This window comes from Rosa rugosa, chromosome 3, assembly GCF_958449725.1.
Source record: "Rosa rugosa chromosome 3, drRosRugo1.1, whole genome shotgun sequence".
NCBI lineage: Eukaryota > Viridiplantae > Streptophyta > Magnoliopsida > Rosales > Rosaceae > Rosa > Rosa rugosa.
This window is the reverse complement of record NC_084822.1, coordinates 38,960,187-38,979,920: the sequence shown is the minus strand read 5'-3', so window position 1 is coordinate 38,979,920 and position 19,734 is coordinate 38,960,187. Positions and strand designations below refer to the sequence as shown.

General features: G+C 39.0%; 1 protein-coding gene across 1 annotated transcript; it reads right to left on the bottom strand.

The window, feature by feature from the left end:
* Window positions 1–4,139: 4,139 nt before the first annotated feature.
* Window positions 4,140–7,205, bottom strand: LOC133740546 (oleoyl-acyl carrier protein thioesterase 1, chloroplastic-like). Its single transcript, XM_062168505.1, has 7 exons — window positions 6,523–7,205; window positions 5,901–6,034; window positions 5,704–5,817; window positions 5,145–5,240; window positions 4,931–5,018; window positions 4,791–4,859; window positions 4,140–4,695 (listed from the first exon to the last, which is right to left on the bottom strand). The coding sequence occupies exons 1-7, from the start codon at window positions 6,886–6,888 to the stop codon at window positions 4,423–4,425; spliced, it is 1,140 nt and encodes a 379-aa protein (XP_062024489.1). The 5' UTR covers window positions 6,889–7,205; the 3' UTR covers window positions 4,140–4,422.
* Window positions 7,206–19,734: the final 12,529 nt, after the last annotated feature.

Below are 19,734 nucleotides of genomic sequence, written 5' to 3'. Positions count from 1 at the left end.
TTCACAAAATCCCATTAACATCTTGGACGAATGAGCTGAACTCATGCTTAAGTTGAACTGTCTTGTGACTAAGAATCATAAAATACGAGTTGTTCACCAGCCAACAGTCAAAATATAACAAGAAACAAGAGACAATTTTGGCTGAATTACTTTTTAGACGTCGTGTTCGCTGGCATTCTCAGATGAAGATTGAACAGGGGAGACCACTGATGGAGAGGGAGAGACTGAGTGATTAGGAGCTTCTTCTTGAAGGGTATACGATTCGACAATTGTATTTTTTGGTTCGGAACTTGCAACGCTCTGTTCGGCAGTTGCATGATAAAGGGTAGACGATTCAGTAATTGCCTTTTCTGTTTCTGCAGGAGTGTCATTGGCTTCAATTGGCTGAATTTTAATCCCACAAGACTTCTCTTCCAAAAAAGTGTGTTTCTCCCCCTGAAGTGAAGGATTGATGGGAGAAAAATAACATGCATCCTCATAAAAGGTGACATCCATGGTAACAAAAACTTTATATGTAGGAGGATGAAAACACTTGTAGCCCTTTTGATGAACACCATAGCCCACAAATACACACTTCAATGCCCTGCCATCGAGTTTGGACCGTTGATTCTTAGGAACATGGACGAACACAACACACCCAAAGACATGAGCAGGGAGATTAGAAAACAAAGGGACAGACACATGATTTGAAAAGGCAACATAGGGGGTTTGACCATTGAGAACAGAGGAAGGTAGCCTATTGATGAGATGACAAGCAGTAAGAATTGCATCTCCCCAAAGATACTTAGGCATATGAGCACTAAATAGAAGAGACCGAGCTATGTCAAGAACATGACGATTCTTTCTTTCTGACACCCCATTTTGTTCAGGAGTTTGAGGGCAAGTAGTTTGATGAATAATCCCATGAGAATGAAAGAATTGGTGAAACTGAGAATTGACAAATTCCCCCCCCCCCCCCCCCCCCCCATTATCAGAACGAAAGACTTTAATATTGGCTCCAAATTGATTTTGAACAAGAGCAAAAAATTCTTGGAAAGCAGAGAAGACTTCATATTTGTGTTTCAACAAAGCGACCCAAGTAAGACGGGTATAATCATCAATAAACAAAACAAACCAATGTTTGCCAGACAAGGTTGACTCACGGGAAGGTCCCCAGACATCAGAATGAATAAACTCAAAAGGAAAAGAACTCCTAGTAGTACTCAAAGGATAACTAGTACGATGACTTTTAGCTAAGACACATGACTCACAATGCAACTTAGACTCATCAATGCCCAGAAACAAGGATGGCATAGATTTCTTCATGACACTAAAGGAAGGATGTCCCAATCTCCGATGCCATAGCCATAATTGTTCAACTTGATTAGTAACCCCAGTCGAAATCAAAGATGCTTGGACTGCCTTCTCCGGCTTCATTCCGGCAAACATGCAATCCAGATGGAATAGTCGACCCCTCAGATAACCCCTGCCGATTATTTCCCTGGTGAGGAGGTCCTGAAAAATCACATACAAAGGAAAAAATGTTACAGAACACCGAGATTGAGTATTAAGCTGAGGCACAGATATAAGATGATGAGAGAGATCAGGGACATAAAGAACATCATGTAGTGTCAAAGAAGGGGTGAGACGAACAGACCCTATTCCTAAAACAGGAAAAGAATCACCATTGGCATTGACAACAGAGGAAATAGAGGGTGGATTGAGAAAAAGAAAGAAACTACCATCATAGGTCATATGGTCAGATGCTCCAGAATCAATTATCCAAGTATTGCCACCAGTAAAGCCAGAAATTTTTAAAGCAACTCCAATCTTACCATTACCACTGCAACTTACGGATGCGGTATCCTTACCAGCAAAGTTGGTGTGATCTGATTTTGTCACCGCATAGTAATCTTGGTCTTGAACAAGACGACCAGCAGCCTTTCCCTTAGGTTTGTTGTCCTAAGGTCGTGGCCTATCAAAGTAGCCTGCTGGAAAACCAACCAACCTGTAACAGTTTGCTTTGATGTGGCCTGGATTCTTGCAGTAGTTACAAGTCAGACTTGAGGAGAACACGGGGGAAGAAGGAGCTTTCACCATGGTGAATATGCAGCGGAAGGAAAAACAACAAAGTACTTGGAAATATAAGAAGGCAACGGTGATGAAAGGATCAAAGGACAACGAACAAATCCAAGCACAAAGAACAAGAGTCAAGGATCAGATCTGCTCTGATACCAAGTCAAAATATAACAAGAAACAAGAGACAATTTTGGCTGAATTACTTTTTTGATATTTCATTTACCTTACAAGAAGGAATTATATACAAATTACAATTATGCCTAATAAGACAAGTACTACTCCTAAGGCAAGTAGTAAATCTAATAATACTACAGATATTACAGATCACATAATATTACAGAATATCTACATAAATAAGGTAAGTATGACTCACGCCAACACCAACATGCATAGCATTCAAAATTCAGTCTGTGCTTGTTTCTCTTACACACTCGAACAAGCCAAAAACAAGCCGAGCTCAATACAAACTCCAGTTGTATCATGCTAAGGGGTTGGTATATACAATGTTGGAAGATTTTACTGCAATTCGGATATTCCATTAGCATATATGCTAGAGTTGAGGCTGGCCTCATATATATCGTCAAGTTATTTAGGCAGTTTCTGTGATCACAGTTGATTCATTGAGAGTTTTCACTATTACGATGCATGAGATCGGCTAAGTGACAAAAAACAATGCATATTTAGGAAAATCAAACTAATCTGTTTGATGCGGTTGGAGTGTTTACCTTGAAAAATTTGTAAAATAGAGGCTTACTTCAACAACCACTGGATAACTTTCTAGTCGATGTATTTGATAAAGCTAGCAGTCAGTTGTGTATCGCTAGATTCTAGCTATAGCTGTACTCTTGGTACCAGAGATCAGATAGTGGATAGAGCAGAATCAGCAGATAGTAAGTGAAATAACTGAAGAACATATATATTTAATTGAAAACTTAACCATTAATTACATTAATCACTTAGATAGGCTCGTTATTTATAGTAGTAAATACATGTCAGTTGACACCATAAGCTTGTTCTATGTGAGTATGTGATCACTATGGAAACTTGCCACCATCTCCATCTCGAGCATCACCTCCATAATCAGGAATGTCACCATTCTCTCCATTGCCATTGCCTTTGCTGTGATCGTAAGGAATGTCTCCTTTATCACCATAGCCTTTGATGAGCATCCTTGAGCCCGTGGAAGCCTCCGAAACCCCATCCGCCCCCAAATCAAGGATGAAATTGCCACCCAATTCATATCCCCCGAAAGGATGGCCAAGGCCAATTCTAACCCTTTAGGGTTATAGACCTCCTCTTTAGTTTCAAGTCCCTTTCAGCTTCAGAACCACTAGAAAGGCCACAAGGATTGTAACAATGAGCAATGCCATTGTTTTCTCCATTCTAACTATCTTCATCTACTCGTTGACTCTCTGTGTATTGCTTTTTGTAGTTTGAAAATTGAAGCTACCCCTATTAGAACTGTACATAATCATTTTGGGACTGATGTTCATTGGCGTCTGCATGGAGATTTTGGTCGATATAGAATGGTACTAGTTCAGTGGGCAATTGTAGTTGTTAAATCTTCGGTGGCCCATGACCACGACTCTCAAGTCATTGCTGGTGTGCTATTAGGTTGTTCTGATGATGATAGGTAGGAATTACTGGTAACTTCATTGATAGCTTCATGGCCCCATTGATTCAATGGGTCATTACCAGAAAAACTTCAGAAGCAACATCAAGTCAGATGCTGATTGCTTTGAAATCGAAAGAACTCGACTGTTAGAAAATGTAGCAGCACCAGTTGTAGTATTTGAATGTTACACCTCAAACTTTTGAGATCTAGCAATTCTGAACATGAGATGAAAATTAGAGAAGTACAAGACGCAAATGTGAAAGCTCGTGTGTTCTTTTAAGCTTTTGGGGTTTAGAAGTCGTCTAACATGAATTCAGATTAATTTGCTGTAATAACTCCTCTTTTTTCTCTACTTTATCATACCCCAGAGCTCAGAAAGATAAAAAAAGGCAGCTAAAGTAATATGAACCCTGTATTTATTCAAATGAAACCACCAAAAATCCCAAACGGATGCTAAGAATTATCATTGAAGCTTGAACCTAGTAATATTACATTCCAATGAAGATGGGTTACCATTTAAAATGTCAGATACAACATAAAATGGAGAATATTCTTTGAGAATATATTCACATCAGTGCACGAGATAATGACATTTTGTAACAATTGCAATTGGGAAAAGCTTAGAAAATAAACTATGAAGCTGACATCAACTAAGAAACAAAACCTCTCATACAATGGACAAAAACATGGGTAACTAGAAACAAAATCAAACCAAAAACAGGTGAAGCCAAACAGATAAAATGATTTTATCATCTTGCCGGTTTCTTTCTCCACACTGTGCGTCCTCTGTTTATTTCTGATCCATCACCTGATATTCTCAGTAGATGCAAGAACTGACGGTAGTCGTTTTGATTTTCTGTTGCAGCAGGAGACCCATTTGTTCCCTTCAAACTCACTTCAGCATTCTCTACATTTTCCACATTAGTAAGGGAATCGACTATGTCATCTTGTTGACACTCTCGCCTGTAATCTAAGGTGATAGTCTGGAGTTCATGGCTATCAATGACTTCTTGAGGCATGCTCTGTTGTAAGAAGAGAATATCTCTTATGAGACGAACAATAATTCATGGCCATAAAACAGATGATGGAATTCTAAATAAACAGACATGTAACCGACCTCTAGAACCCATCCTATGTAGGTGACATTATTAACATGCTGGTTCATGTCCAGGTCTGCTCTCCTTGGCTGAGAAATATAAACGTATACTGAGAGCACTGAATAAAATTAAGAACTTAGAATCAACCATAAGACCTTACCACGAGTCCTAGTCTGGAATACTGAGCAGGGTCTTCTAGTTTAGCTATTTTCTTCAAGCTACTATTGTTCTTCTCTGGGAATGCTAATCTACCAATGCCATACAAAAAACCAATTATAAGATTGTGCAGCATTTGTGTGCATGCAGGCAAGTTAGTATGCTAACCACATAAAGGAATGATAACTAAGGCCTGCAAAAAGAAACAGGGTTCTTACCTTAGCTCTCGTGGAGCAAAAGCTAGATGCTCTTCGCGAACATCATCACTGACTTTCTGAAGCCTCCTAGTGTCTTGGTTCATCATCACCCACTTGCTGAAACCATGCAATAGAGATGGTCAAGTTTCAGACTACATCACAGAACCACATAACTTCGTGATAAACAATAGAACTGCAGAAAAACATTCAAAAATATCCTCACATGTGATCTTCAAGAGAGATGGCAGAATTAAAAAATTGAAAAAATATTGCAGTGGTAAATGTTCTGGCAAATAGCCAGATTAAGAGCGTCTAAATGATGAAGAAGCATCAGTAACTATGTCTCCTTTCAAAGCTACAATAGCTAAGGGAGTAACTAAAAGATTAAGAATCTGCCACGAACAGCCTAGACAAACTATAACATCACAGAGTATGAGGAAGCTGGCTCAATACAATAACCATGTTATCTGCAGTATAGAATAAAAGTATTTTAAAAAATCTATTGCTTTCTATACTGATACCATCTTTTCTCCAACATGTTTGAAGATTTTGTATAATAATAAACAGAAACACCATGCACCTTGTCGCTCTTCCAATGACTTGCCCAGTGGCATAGTCCTTAAGTATCCAATCACGTCTAGTTCCAATTCTCCCTTCCCCTTGGCACCACGTTTCTATTTCAACAACATCACTCCTGTTGCACATACCAGCATTATAAGATTACACTTGCTGGATACAAATCCAAACCAGAACTAAAATATAGACAAGAAATCCCACCAAGCTGGATATTTGTAGATTTCAATGTGCATGCGAGCAGTAACCCATATTAGATGCAATTCCCTCATGGTGGTGGTCGTTGCAAACCCGTCGGTTGAAAATCCCACAACTTGAGCATGGTTGCATCCAACCTCCTACATTACCAATCCTCACCGTAAATATCATACAATATGAGAACATTACCAATAATATGTAATTAATCAGGCTTTCCTCCTCACTAAAATAACCAACTTGGTTAATCCTCCCACAATGTCCTTAATCTTGTTCAAGGTCGAAACTAAAGTTCCAAACTATTGAATTGAAAATCACTTGGTCAAATTTACGTGATCAAATATCTAATGAGCTTTCACACAAGGCTTTACTACCATTAGAATATAGAATTCAGAAAACTATCACATCACAGAATTCCAAAACTTGATAAATGCATGTATGAAAGCAGCAAACAGAACAACCCCAAATCCCCAATCCACCAAGAGCCCTCAAATTTACCCCAAACAATTCAAATCAAACAGTACCACCACAATCCCACATGCTCAAATTCTACAAAAAAAAAAAAGAAAAAAAAGATCGAAACTTTCCAGCCTTTTGAGACACATTGAATCGAAATTGAGCTCATTCTCACCTGCAACAGATTGGCAATCGTCTCCACAGTAGCAGTCTTGTTCATCCCAACCTCATAGCTCCTGACTATAAAGCACTCCCTATACGACTTGCCGTCCTCCGCCAAGCTCCCCTGCCTCAGCCGGTCCGCCAGGCTGATGGGCTCGACCCGACCCGGCCCATTCTCGGCGCCCACGGCTCCCCGGTCCGACACCACCGCCACAATCCCCCTCCTCGACGAAGGCGAACCACCGCTGTACGTAACAATCGAAGGCGGAGCTTCTTTCCGGCGGCGAGCGAAGCCGGGCCGGGACTTCTGCGGGCCCAAGAAGCGGCATTGGGCCCCGCCGTGGATTTGGTCCACCGCATTGCAGGAAAGCTTCATCATGTTTTTGGTGCGGAAAGGAGAGAAGGGGAAAGTGGTTTGAGACCAAAAAAACGGCCGAAACAGAGGAAATGGAGTGGAGGATTGTGAGACTTAAAAAAAGGTGTGTGTTATATAAGAATTTGGGGGTCGATGGGACCGAGGAGGAAGTTGGGAGGGGGTGAAATAACGAAAATGCCACTGGATCGGGATCGGGATCGGAGATCGGAGCACCGTGCGTGTGAGGGCCAAGTGGATAGCAGTGGGAGCCAAGTGGAGAGCGACTGGCTTTTGCTACCAAGCGCACATGCTGTGTGCCTCTTGTCGACCGAAACGTAGACGTCGCCGTTTTGGTTGGGAAATGTAATAGTTGAGACTTGTCCACTTTCATGTGTGGACCTGGACCTGGACCTGGACAAGATGCGTGGTGGGGCTGGGCCGTTTGGGTTTGCCCTCCCCATTTTCCTACTTTCATGAAGTTCATGTATTCTGAATTCAGACCGACAGGAATCACAATGTTGTAGATTGAATATCGACCGTCTCTAATGGCTATGGTGGTGGTGGCTCTACTACCCTGGTGGTTTCTGTATTTCGATTAGTACATGTTGAGATTGGTGTTCATTCTCATGCTAAAAGAAGTAAGACATGATTTAGAAAATATTGTTCCATGTTTTAGGTAGTGCATATGTGGGTAAATTGGTAAGGTGAAATAGGTGTGTGAATTTATTAATTGTTGTAGGCTACTAATGGGGGTAGCATGTTGAATGAAGACTTTGCTTGGTCTTTGTTTGCTGCTCCACGTTATTACCAAGATGGGAAGCTTGCCACCCTGGCTCTTGGTATGCCTATATATATGTAGCAAGGTTAATGTATTAAAGCATGCAAGTAAGCATCAGGCAAGCAATAACTTGGAAGCCACCATTGAGTAGGAATAACTTGAGGAAAAACTATCTAAAAGTGGTAGAATATCAAGGGGTATGAAAGTTGGATTTTAGGTTGTAAACTTTGTATATATTTGTTGATGAATAGGTCTGTGATTGGGCTAGTGATGCTATGCTTTTGGTATGTATGTGTTGACAATTATATTCTTGTTTCTGATTTTTTTTTGTGAGTGTAGAAGAAGATGGCTGCATTGAAGGCATCTTGAAAAGCTGTTGCTGCCACCCCTACTAAGGCCCAATTTGAGATTGATTTTGGAGCTGCTTCTGCTTTTGGGCTTACGGTATGGTGTTTGGTAAATTCTCTAGAAGTTGCTTTTGGTCCTAATATCTTTTCCCGAAAGCTGAAAGTGAGAAGTAACCAAGTGCCAGCTTTTGAAGCTGCTTCTGTGGAAAACACGGAGTGAACAATGCATTTACCAAATTACCTACTCTGTCCTCATCCTTTTCTAACAATTACGTTGAGCCAGATAGGGTTGCTTAGCATATCCATTCTCTCTTCCCAGCCTCTTCCGCCGTCAAAAACATATCTTCTCCTCGCTCTAGAGATCTCTCTTTGCGTCTCCCACATCTTCCAAGCCTACCAATATTTTCTCTGTCACCGCCTCTCTCTCTCTCTCTCTCAAACTCAGCAGCAAATTGAGCCGAAAGTTTCTATCTTTCTTCAGCAAATCAAACTCACTGTAAGTCCTCTCCTTCTCCATCTCTCCCCAAATTTACAGTATATTGTTGTTGCAAGCTTCGATTCACTACGCTTCTTATTCTTTCTCTCCTCTAAAGTTCTTACTTTTCCCCATATGCGTCCCCTGCAAAACAAGTAGTAACAGATCGAAACAACTTGGTACGACCCTGTTTCTAGATTTGGTCAATTTGTGGTATTTTGGGTACTAAATTTCTGCACGCAGAGACAGGGTAAGTAAGATTCTCACTCTCTTTCAATTCAACTCCAATCCCTCCAAATATTTCACCCTTTGATTTCATTTCTTTGATTATGATGCTACATGGGTATTTTTTTTATTTTTGCTACTAGTTCTTTTATATGTATATATTTCAACCTTTGCATATTAGTGTCAAATTTATATATTTTGGTCCCTAGTTCCAATTACAAATTGGTCATTGAATCCTATGGTTTGAAACAAAGGATATATCTAGCTCTTTATTGTGGTCAACAGCTTTGTTTTGTGAGGATCATGTTAGGTGTTGGATATGGTACCTTATAACAATTGTTTGTTTACTACTAAGCATGTGTTATCTTTAGATGGGAAAGAAGAAATCCACCAGTACTGAAAATGAGGGATCTGGAAAACCAAAAGCCACATGGCCTGATGAGGTAGTAGCTATATTTTGTGATATAGCTGTTAAGGAAGTGGCCAAGGGAAACAAACCTGGTACACATTTTGATAAAAAGGGATGGTCAAATGTTATCAAGGCCTTTAAGGAGTTAACCGGAAGGGATTATGATAAAAGGCAATTGAAAAATAAGTGGGATTCACTTAAAAATGATTGGAAATTGTGGAGTTCACTATTGCGTGAAGTATTTTACGTGATATGTCAAGCTTTCCTTATGATAAACAAGTGAAAATAGTTATTGCTACAATGGCTCTTTATAACTACATAAGAAGATATGCTCAACAAGATCGTGATTTTGATGAAAGTGAAAATTACTCAAGTGAAGACAACAATGAAGAGATGGAAGACAATGTGGTCCGGGAATACAAGAAATGGAGATGTTAAGAAATACAATTGCACAAAGTCTAATGAATGCATCTCCAGAAGGCATTTAGTTGCAAAGTTGTATTGACTTTAATACATTTTGTGTAATGTTTCCCGTTGACCAAGGTGGGGGAATGTTTTGTGTAATATTCTCAACTCATTTGTATAATATTTAAGGGTTTAATGTAATCTTTTAATTGATCCAAGCAATATATAACCAAACAAATTACAAAAAACTAAAATTGCTTATATACTTTGTAAAATTAATATACATATTGAGATAAAATTGATGAATTGATAATTTGAACTAGTGTACAAGGACAATACGTGAGAAATTTTTTAATTTGGTATAGTTACATAATCATAAAACAAAGTTATGTATTTTAGTAGCATCTTTTATCATCTATGCCCATTTTGGTAATTATACCAAACCAAAGCACGTTTTACTTACAACTTACTAAACACTCAGAAATTGCTTTTGGTTCACACAACAGTTTTAAAAATAGTTTACCAAACACATCAGCTGCTTCTTCTCGCAGCAATATCAGAAGTGCTTCTTCTCACAGCACAGTAATCCCAAACTAAGCCTAACTCTACAAAGTTGCTGCTGCCGCCACAAAATCCAAGTCCACCAAAGCTGTTGCTGCTGCTACCACATCTACCTCAGCAACCACAAGGCCTCCGACATCAAGTAAAGCATCAAAAGGCCAAACTCCAACACCTTCCAGATCATCTCAAAGGATTATGCAGAATTCCAAGCAAGGGGGAAAGTAGGAGGAAGTTTGGGGAATGATAAGCAAGCCCTGACATTTTTTGTGCTACTTAGGTTGCTAGCTCTAATTTTTTGGGAGGATGATTAGAGCTATTTGAAATGCAAACATTTGAGATGTTGTAAACATTTGGGCTGCTTATTTTGTTGGATTTTAAGAAAGTTTGATGTTGTTAAACTTTCAAATGTAGAATTGGTGCTTGAAATCAATAGCATGTTGGTTAAAAATATAGATTGGTTACTTTGAACATTTACAGGTCAATGTTATTACTTTGATAAGCCATTCTGCAAATAGATTATTTTGGACGGGAGGATACAAGTATTTAGGTCTTCTTTGGCGGGAAAATTTAATCTTAATAGGATTTGGGGCTATGATAGAGCCAAGGTCAGTTTGGGCATTTTACTTCCATGTGGGCCCCACTTTTGATGAGTTGGAAATGCCATGTCACCACTTAACGTCTGAAATTGATAGAATTAAGTCGGAGGGACCAATTGGACGAGAAATACTAGTGTGGGGGTGTTTTTGATGAAATTGAAAGTCGAGGGACTGAATTGATGTTGGGTCCATATCACAGGGTACTAAACAGTATTTAGCCTTCTTTTTTTTTTTCTTTTATAACGAGGGAGGTATGGACACAAGTGCCTTAACTGATTTATGACATTTAATCTTTGCCTAAGAGAAAACATTGACTTCTCTCTCCCAAAAAGCTCTCAGATGAGAGGAAAGTAGATTAGCTATAGGGAAGGAAGAAATAAGAAGTCTCTTGGGCATAAAAACCTTGAGACTATTGTTGATTGAAGCGATAATAGCTTTATCAGGCACTCATTTCAGGTTTTTTTAGTGCAAAGTTCTAAGTGTCTCGTATCGTTTGTATTGGGGTCATTAGAGAATAGACGAATTTACTTAGGTATTGTCTCTTCTCATTATGCCCAAAATAGGTGTGACATCATGTGTACTCATCACTCTTAATATATTGACGTATTCCTAAGAAACTAAAATAGAAATGTTCAAAGCAAACATTTATTAGCGCACAATACATTATTGTCTCACAATATAGCTTTCTTTGGCTCAAAATACGGTTTTGAGCTTAGCAGTAGTAACTCTTATTGAAGGTAAGCTCATTGTGCCTAACAATGCTTGAATCTTGGATTCATACTCAATCAGAATCGATTGTAACTTAAGATAAGGAGACAACTTTCGTTTTGCAACTTGATCGTGTTTGGTGCCACTCTTTGTGAGATCTAAAGAAGGTTATTAAGGTTTAAACTTTAATTTGCGAATTTTTCTTGTTTCTCTCAATTGAACCTGTCAACATTTAAATTTCGAGTTAGGCTACATTGCGGAATCCGTTCTCATTTGAGACTTTGTTTATCCATAAATGTACGTATCACTTTACCATTCATCTATTGATTTTGTCAATATAATTAACCTTCTCCCAAATAACGCTCTATTAGGGTTTTGTACCACAAGCATGGCCAATAACTTCCTTCATGGTTTTTGACAAAAAATCAAGTTCCACCCCTCAACTCTCTTGTGATTTTGGGTGGGCTAGCACCATGATCTTGTCTTCTCCCTTCACATTAGTTCTCTTCAGGGTTTGTGTTCTTCTTTTTTAAGGTTTTACTTTGGGGTTTTCTAGCCCTTGTAGTTTTTTCTATTGTGATTGGCATTGCACTGTGGTGTTATGTTTGACATGTTTGTCTAATCAAGTGTATTTGGTAGTGGAAACAGTGGCTGCCTTTGGTGGATATGAGATTTGTTTAACCAAAGACTTGTTTGGTGATGATTCAAATGTGTCAATAGTATGAATTGAAAATTGATTGTCTTTGGGGGTTATGGTGGTGTGGTAGCTCTGTTATATTGGTGTTGGTTTCTTTACTTTGATTAGCACAATCACTACTAGCAAAACATCAGTTAACTACATATTTAGATCATTGTGTCACACGGATGTCAGTAGGTAAGAGGCTGTACCTACAGTGCAAGTATGGAATGTTTTTCGGTTGCCTTCGGAGGGGGCGCTAATAGCCCAAGCTGGAGAATCAGCAGGATGTCGGACTGCCCCATCTTTAGTCCTTAGTTTTGAATTCCAAGACATTGAATTTTCAGTATGGCGAGACATATATAAACATTGCAATCGAGGACCCAATGGAAAATAACGTAAAATCTTAGCTGCGTTAGGTTTTCCACCAACTTCATTGCCATTCTTCTTCTTTTTCCATCGGCTAATACCACAAACTTGACAACTTGTATCATTTTCATGCTTTTTCCAATACAACATATAATCATTCGGACATGCATCAATTTTTCTATACATCAAACCAATGTCCTTGATCATTTTTTTTGTCTTGTAAAAACTCTTTGGGAGAGTACGTCGTACTTACAGAAAATGTGTCTCTCAATAGATCTAGAGTTTCAGAAAAAGATACATCACTATTTGAGTGCAAACACTTAATCTGATATAACCTCACTAGAAATTCAAGCTTATTATTCGTGCTCCAGGAAAAATATTAGTATCCGCATCGTCAAGTACGTAGCTTATAGAATTTTTTGGCATCTAGGGTTGGACCAGAGTCATGACCTCCAACTGGCTCTGAAGAGGACGAAGGCATGATCCTATCATTATGAAACCCAAATGCATCCTGCAATATATTAGCCATATCATGTTCTGGCATAACTTCTTGTGGGGATGAGGAACTTGCCACATCAAGTTCATTTATTAGGGGTAATTGCTCGCCGTGTGCCGTCCAAGGCATGTTTACATAGTCATTCCACATGTCTACACAACGTATGTGGTTCTCCACATCTTTCACAAATTGTCTCCACCGATTTTTACACTCTTTACAAGGGCAATAGATTCTATTGGGAATAGGAGAGATATCTAGGGCATGGTTGATAAATGCACGGAGCCCAAAAGTATATTCATCACTTTCTCGATCAAGAAACACTCAATCTTTGTCCATATTGCTCAACTATTCACTACTTCAGTAAAGAACCACTGCATAATGAAAAAATTCATTAATAAATCACACATGATGAATGAATCAACTATTGCCTTATATCTTCATTTCTAAGGTGTAGAACCTAACCGATTCGGCAATGACATATTATGTATATCTCTATGATGCCTAAATCATCGCTACTTATTATTGAAAAATTCGACAGCACTCCGCCTATGATCCCACATATGCACGAACTTAATATGCATAGGGGATCATAGGATCGATCGGGCCGTCAAATATTCCAATAACATGTAACGATGAATAAGCATCATAGAGTATACATAATACCTTATTACCAAACTGTCCAAAAATGGGACAATTTAAGGATTGTGCATGGAGGCATCAAATTCCAATACCAAATCCTTTAACGGGTAATAAGGTTATATGCAATGTAATGAATTTTATAGAAATTTGAATAGTATAAATTTTCTTCAAAAGCAATTTGTATGAAATTATACAATTACATTTTTTGAAAAATTTATACCATACTACTCTAAGCAAAGTTTAGTTCAAGTGGTAAATTCTAATTATGATTATCATAAATTAGCAAATTTGCAACCAACTAATTATTAATCTCATTTTAGTTTCTTTACAAACACACAAATATATTTTCTATATAAACTAAATCAATGATCCAAACAATAATTTTTGTAGGCTTTCATTCTTAAAATTATGTCTTTTTATCATGATCATGAATATCCTAAAAACCATTCATGAATACACACTTTCATTCTTAAAATTATGTCTTTCTATAATGATCATGAATATCCTAAAAACCATTCATGAATACACCATCATACCTACTTGAAATATACAATCTGAGGTTAAGGGAAGTGAAAAATATACCTGAATTCTATGAATCAACTCAAATCTTCACAGCCATCTCCTTCATCATCTACACAGCTCTGTTATGAAAACTAAGAGAGAGATGAAAAATGGCAAACTTTTGATCAATCTTTTGGTTTTAAGCAGTATAGCTACTAAAATCCGTGTAAAATGCATTTACAACTCTTACTGATGTCCATGTGTATTTACCTCATAAACTAATAGTGTCATGTCAATTGTCAGTCGAACTTTTACACGGATTTCCATATGAAATTATCTTCTCACACTGATGTCGATCTGTATGTTCCATTATACACCGATATATGTGTGTGATGCTCATTTCACACAAATATTTGTATTAAAATGTATTAGCTACAGAATACCGTTGTTATATAATATGTATAACAAAAAGGGAAAATTTCGCAAACAGTACACCAAGTAAAGGCCACTAATAATTCTTATACACAAAGTTTCAAACCAAACATTTTGGTACACGAAATCTGAAACTTTACCCACTATCAGTACACGACGTCAATTTTTGACACCAAAATGTCCATTATCCCCTCAATTCTTTTTTTTTTTAATAATTTTTTTTTTCTGTTATTTTTTTTTCCTTCGTTTTTATCTCTTTCTTCTTCCTTCTTCCGGGCTCACTCCCTCACTCGATCTTTCGCCGTCGGGGACGGCTCTGTTTCCGGCAAGGCCTTCGGCTCCGGGACCTCAATCTGGCTGAGCGGGGCCCACGAGCTTCAGTTCAACAACTGCGAGAGAGCCAAAGAGGCCCAAATCCATGAGATCGAGACCTTGATCTGCATCCCAACTTCCGACGGTGTTCTTGAAATGGGTTCCTCCGGTTTGATCAGAGAGAACTGGGGGTTGATCCAGCAAGCCAAGTCGTTGTTCGGGTCGGATCAGCCTGACCCGGAAACAAGACCGCTAGAGTTCATCAACCAGAACTTTTCCATTTTTGACATCGGCATCATTGCCGGCGTGCAGGAAGAGGATCACAGCTCGTACAATGACGACAAGAAACATGTTTTTGGTTCTAGCAAGAAGAAGAACGGAGCTCCGAACCCAAACCCGGACTTCGCAGATTCCGACTGCCAGATGAAAAGAGCACCGAAGAAACGGGGCCGGAAACCAGGGCTGGGCCGAGACACGCCGCTCAACCACATGGAGGCAGAGAGGCAGCGGCGGGAGAAGCTCACCTCGCAAGGGCGGCGTTGGAAGCGAGGGTGTGAGCCCGGAAGAAGGAAGAAGAAAGAGATAAAAACGAAGGAAAAAAAAAATAACAGAAAAAAAAAATTATTAAAAAAAAAAGAATTGAGGGCATAATGGACATTTTGGTGTCAAAAATTGACGTCGTGTACTGATAGTGGGTCGAGTTTCAGATTTCGTGTACCGAAATGTTTGGTTTGAAACTTTGTGTATAAGAATTATTAGTGGCCTTTACTTGGTGTACTGTTTGCGAAATTTTCCCTAACAAAAAAGACAATAATTTCTAAATAATGTAGTATGTATTTTATTCACACTGAAATATGTGTGAACTGGTTTATACACGGACAACCGTGTGAATAGATGAGAAAGTATCTTAGCTTGCATACTGAAATATCTGTGTATTGCACAAACTCATGTGGACCCAATTCTACTTAGTTTACATGATTATCTGCATGAAATTATCTTTCACACGGATATCTGTGGGTTTTGAAAATCTGTGTGAATAAAATCTGTGTGAGTTGCCCGTTTTGCTAGTAGTGAATTCATGATGGAATTAAGAAAAGATTTCAATGTTTGGATGCTGTGGTAGTGATTTTGTCTAAGAGGCAACATAGACATGGTCTTTGGTGATGGCGGTTTCTAGGGTTCCAACTTAAACAACACTGACTTCTTATGATTATGATGGTCTGGTGGTAGATGTCTTCGTTGGTATAAGCTTATTGCCCTAGGTACCAACATCAATTATTCCCCTTGTCATAAAAATAATAATAATAAAATAAAAATAAAATAAAAAAACATCAATTATTCCCCTGGGTTTGGTTCAAGTTTTTTTTTGAAGAGGATTTGGTTCAAGTTACCAACATCAATCTTATTCTTAGAGTATTTGAGCCTTTGACTTCGTTTCCTATGCTGAAAGATGCAAGGGTCTCCCCCGGGGCGAGAAGAAAGTAGGACCAACTTAGAATAGACAATAAAAGAAGTCTTTTGGGCCTAAGAATCAACAAACAAATTAAGGTCATATTTTTCTCTGTCCTTCAGAGTTTTAGTCCTAGGAAGATGAATTATTCTAGCTTATCTTCTATATTTGGGTTTAGATTTGAGTTACCAAATTTTTTTTCTTTTCTTTTTTGATAGGCGAAATGACACAGAAATTTTCAGGTCATGAATGCAAGGTTTTTAATTATCAGTTCCATGCTTTGTGCTTTATGTTAGTGCATTAAAGAGTTGTTGAAGTTATTTAAGTGATGTCTCTTATTGTTGTGTCTTGATCGATTAAAGTGTGATATATATCAAATGTAATCTTTGATTTAATATATTGTTGTTTTTGTTAGCGTGAGTCATGGGATTGGTATCTCATTTATCGTGGTAAATGTGGATTGATTAAGATTGTGTAATCAAGGAGATAATATTTATGTAATTAAGGAGAGAATATCACGTTGTAATTATTGTAATTAGTTTCCTAGTAGAACTCTGTAACTTCTGTATATATACTCCAATTCGGGAGATGAGAAATATATGAGTATCAGAAAATTCCCAATCTCTTTGTTCTGTTTGACTTGGTATCAGAATAGAGATCCGTCTGGACTTTGTTCGTTTGTTTCCGCTGCAAATTTGTCTTTGTATACTCTTTAAGAGTTTGTCCTTTGTCTTCGTCCTCTGTTCCTTCTGCCCTAAAAACCCTAAAAGTTTGCAACACCTTGCTGTCAAGTTTGTACTCTTTGAAAAAGTTTGTCTTTGTCATCCGTAGCAGCTCTGCCGTCCTATTTCGATCCATCAAAATCTGTTTGTTCTTGAAGCATTGGTTGCTGTTTGAAGAAGAAGACTGGGAGATTTGACCAACAAGGCAGCCGTGAAGAACCTTCACACCGAAATCTCTAGTTTGACAGTTCAGGCCAAGTCTTCTTCACCAGTCTCCTTGTCTCCTCAGAATGGGAATTCTCAGTATCGGCCCAGGAATCAGGGGTATCAGCCGAATCAGAACTATAACAGGGGATCCGCTCCATTTTACAACCAGGTGACTTGCAACTATTGCAAAAATATTGGCCACTACAAGAGTCAATGCCCCAAATTGCTGAGAATCAACTCCAACAACTCTGGGTCGAAAGGTGGCAACAATAATCAAAGAAGCAAGGCGGCAATTTAGTTGGTGCAAGAACCTGGTTTCTATGGTGTGGAGGGTCAGGACCATACTAATGGTAATGTTCCTCTAATTGAGGAACATCGAGGTAAAATTGGTATTGCATTGAATATTTCTGACTTTACTGGTAGTGATACATGGATAATTGATTCTGGTGCGTTTGACCATATGACCTATGATAAGTCTTTGTTTACCACTTTGTCTTCCCCATCTATAACACATATCTCAAATGCAAATGGTAAGTCCTTTCCAGTTTTAGGTGTTGGGTCAGTCCAAGTTACGCCTTCTATTATTCTCTATAATGTCCTCTATGTACCCTCTCTATCTCATCACTTCTTAACTGTGTCTGAGTTAAACTCACAAAACAAGTGTTCTGTAACCTTTTATCCAATGTATGTTGTCTTTCAGGATCTGTGCACTCGGGCGACAATTGGCAATGGAGACCTGAGGGGGAGACTGTTTCACTTGGATTGCATGCATGTACGCACGACAGATACAAGCACCGCAAGGTCCAGTTGCCTTGACATTGAGTTCTGATCGGTTGGATAGGTTATGGTTATGGCATCGGCGTTTGGGTCATCCGTCTTTTGGTGTCATGAAGAAGTCCATGCCCTCTTTGTTTTTGGGAGTAAGTAATTCTAGCTTACATTGTGAGATTTGTACCTTAGCTAAGAGTCATCGGTCTAGTTATTCTCCGAGTTTTCATTCTAGTACTATGCCTTTTGAGTTAATTCATTCAGACTTGTGGGGACCTTCCAAACATCCAACCTTTTCAGGAATGCATTACTTTGTTTTGTTTATTGATGATTTTACGAGATTAACTTGGGTTGTTCTGCTTAAGTCAAAAGATGCGGTTTTCTTCTCCTTCACAGCATTCCATAATCTTGTTCGTACCCAATATGATGCTAACATTAAAATTTTCCGATCTGATAATGGGGGGGAATTTGTTAACCATTCGTTTCATGATTATTTCCAATCTCATGGGATCGTTCACCAAACCACTTGTCCTCAAACACCAGAACAAAATGGAGTTTCTGAGCGGAAAAATCGTCATCTTTTGGATATAGGTCGTGCCCTTCTTCTTAGTGCCACTATGCCTAAATATCTCTGGGGGGAGGCGGTGCTATGTGCTTCCCATCTTATTAACCGTCTCCCATCTTCTTCTCTTCAAGGTCGTATTCCATTTGAGGTTTTGTTGAGTCATGTCTCCATTCCATCTCTCAATACCATTCCTGCCCGTGTCTTTGGTTGTGTAGCTTATGTCCATCTTTATAAGAACCAACGTTCCAAGTTAAATGCTCGGGCCCTTAAGTGTGTCTTTGTCGGGTATGGGTCTCATCAGAAAGGGTACAAGTGTTATCATCCTCCCTCCCAACGGTTTTATGTTACCATGGATGTTACTTTTAGTGAGGACACATGTTATTTCTCGCCTACTGTGGCTCCTAGTCAGGGGGAGAAGAGTGTTTTCTTTGAAGAGTAGTACAAGGAAGTGACCGACACAAGCCTTGAAATCACAAATTCGTCCGAGGGCCATTCCGTTGAACCACTGCAGCAGCCAAGTCCAGAAGCTCTTGATGCAGCTCTCGACCCTTCGTGTCCGACACCTCCAGTTCCTTCAGAAGCTTTGTTTGATCCGTCGACTGGGTTTGTTCGACAGGTCGAAAAAGACTTCGATCCGTCAAAGGGGGAGCATCAACCCGTCAACAATACATTGCCTGAAGTGACTGAAGACATTAGTTTGAAGAATGTGCATGCTACTTCAGCTACTTCAGTCTCTCCCTCTCCATCAGTGGTCTCTCCTGTTCAGTCTTCGCCTGAGGTATGTAGTGGTTCCCTTTTGTCCAATAATCCTCCTTTGTCTAGCAGTTTGTCTAATAATCTTCCTTTGTCTAGTAATTTGTCTAATAATCCTCCTTTGTCTAGTAGTGTTGTTCCTTTAGATGGAACTACACATGTTCAAATTAAAGTCTTGCCAGATCGATCAACCCGTGGTCAGCCCCCAAAGAAGTATGAACCGAGTTTGAGTGCTAAGGTTAAGTATCTTGTAGCCAATTATGTGTCGACCCATAGGTTGTCTAAACCATATGTAGCCTTTGTGAATCAATTATCTTCTGTGTCTCTTCCTAGTAAAGTGCATAATGCAATGAAGGATGAGAAGTGGGTAAAGGCGATGGCTGTGGAGATGGATGCACTTGAGAAGAACTGTACGTGGGAGTTGGTACCATTGCCTCCAGGAAAACAGACTGTTGGGTGCAGATGGGTGTATACTA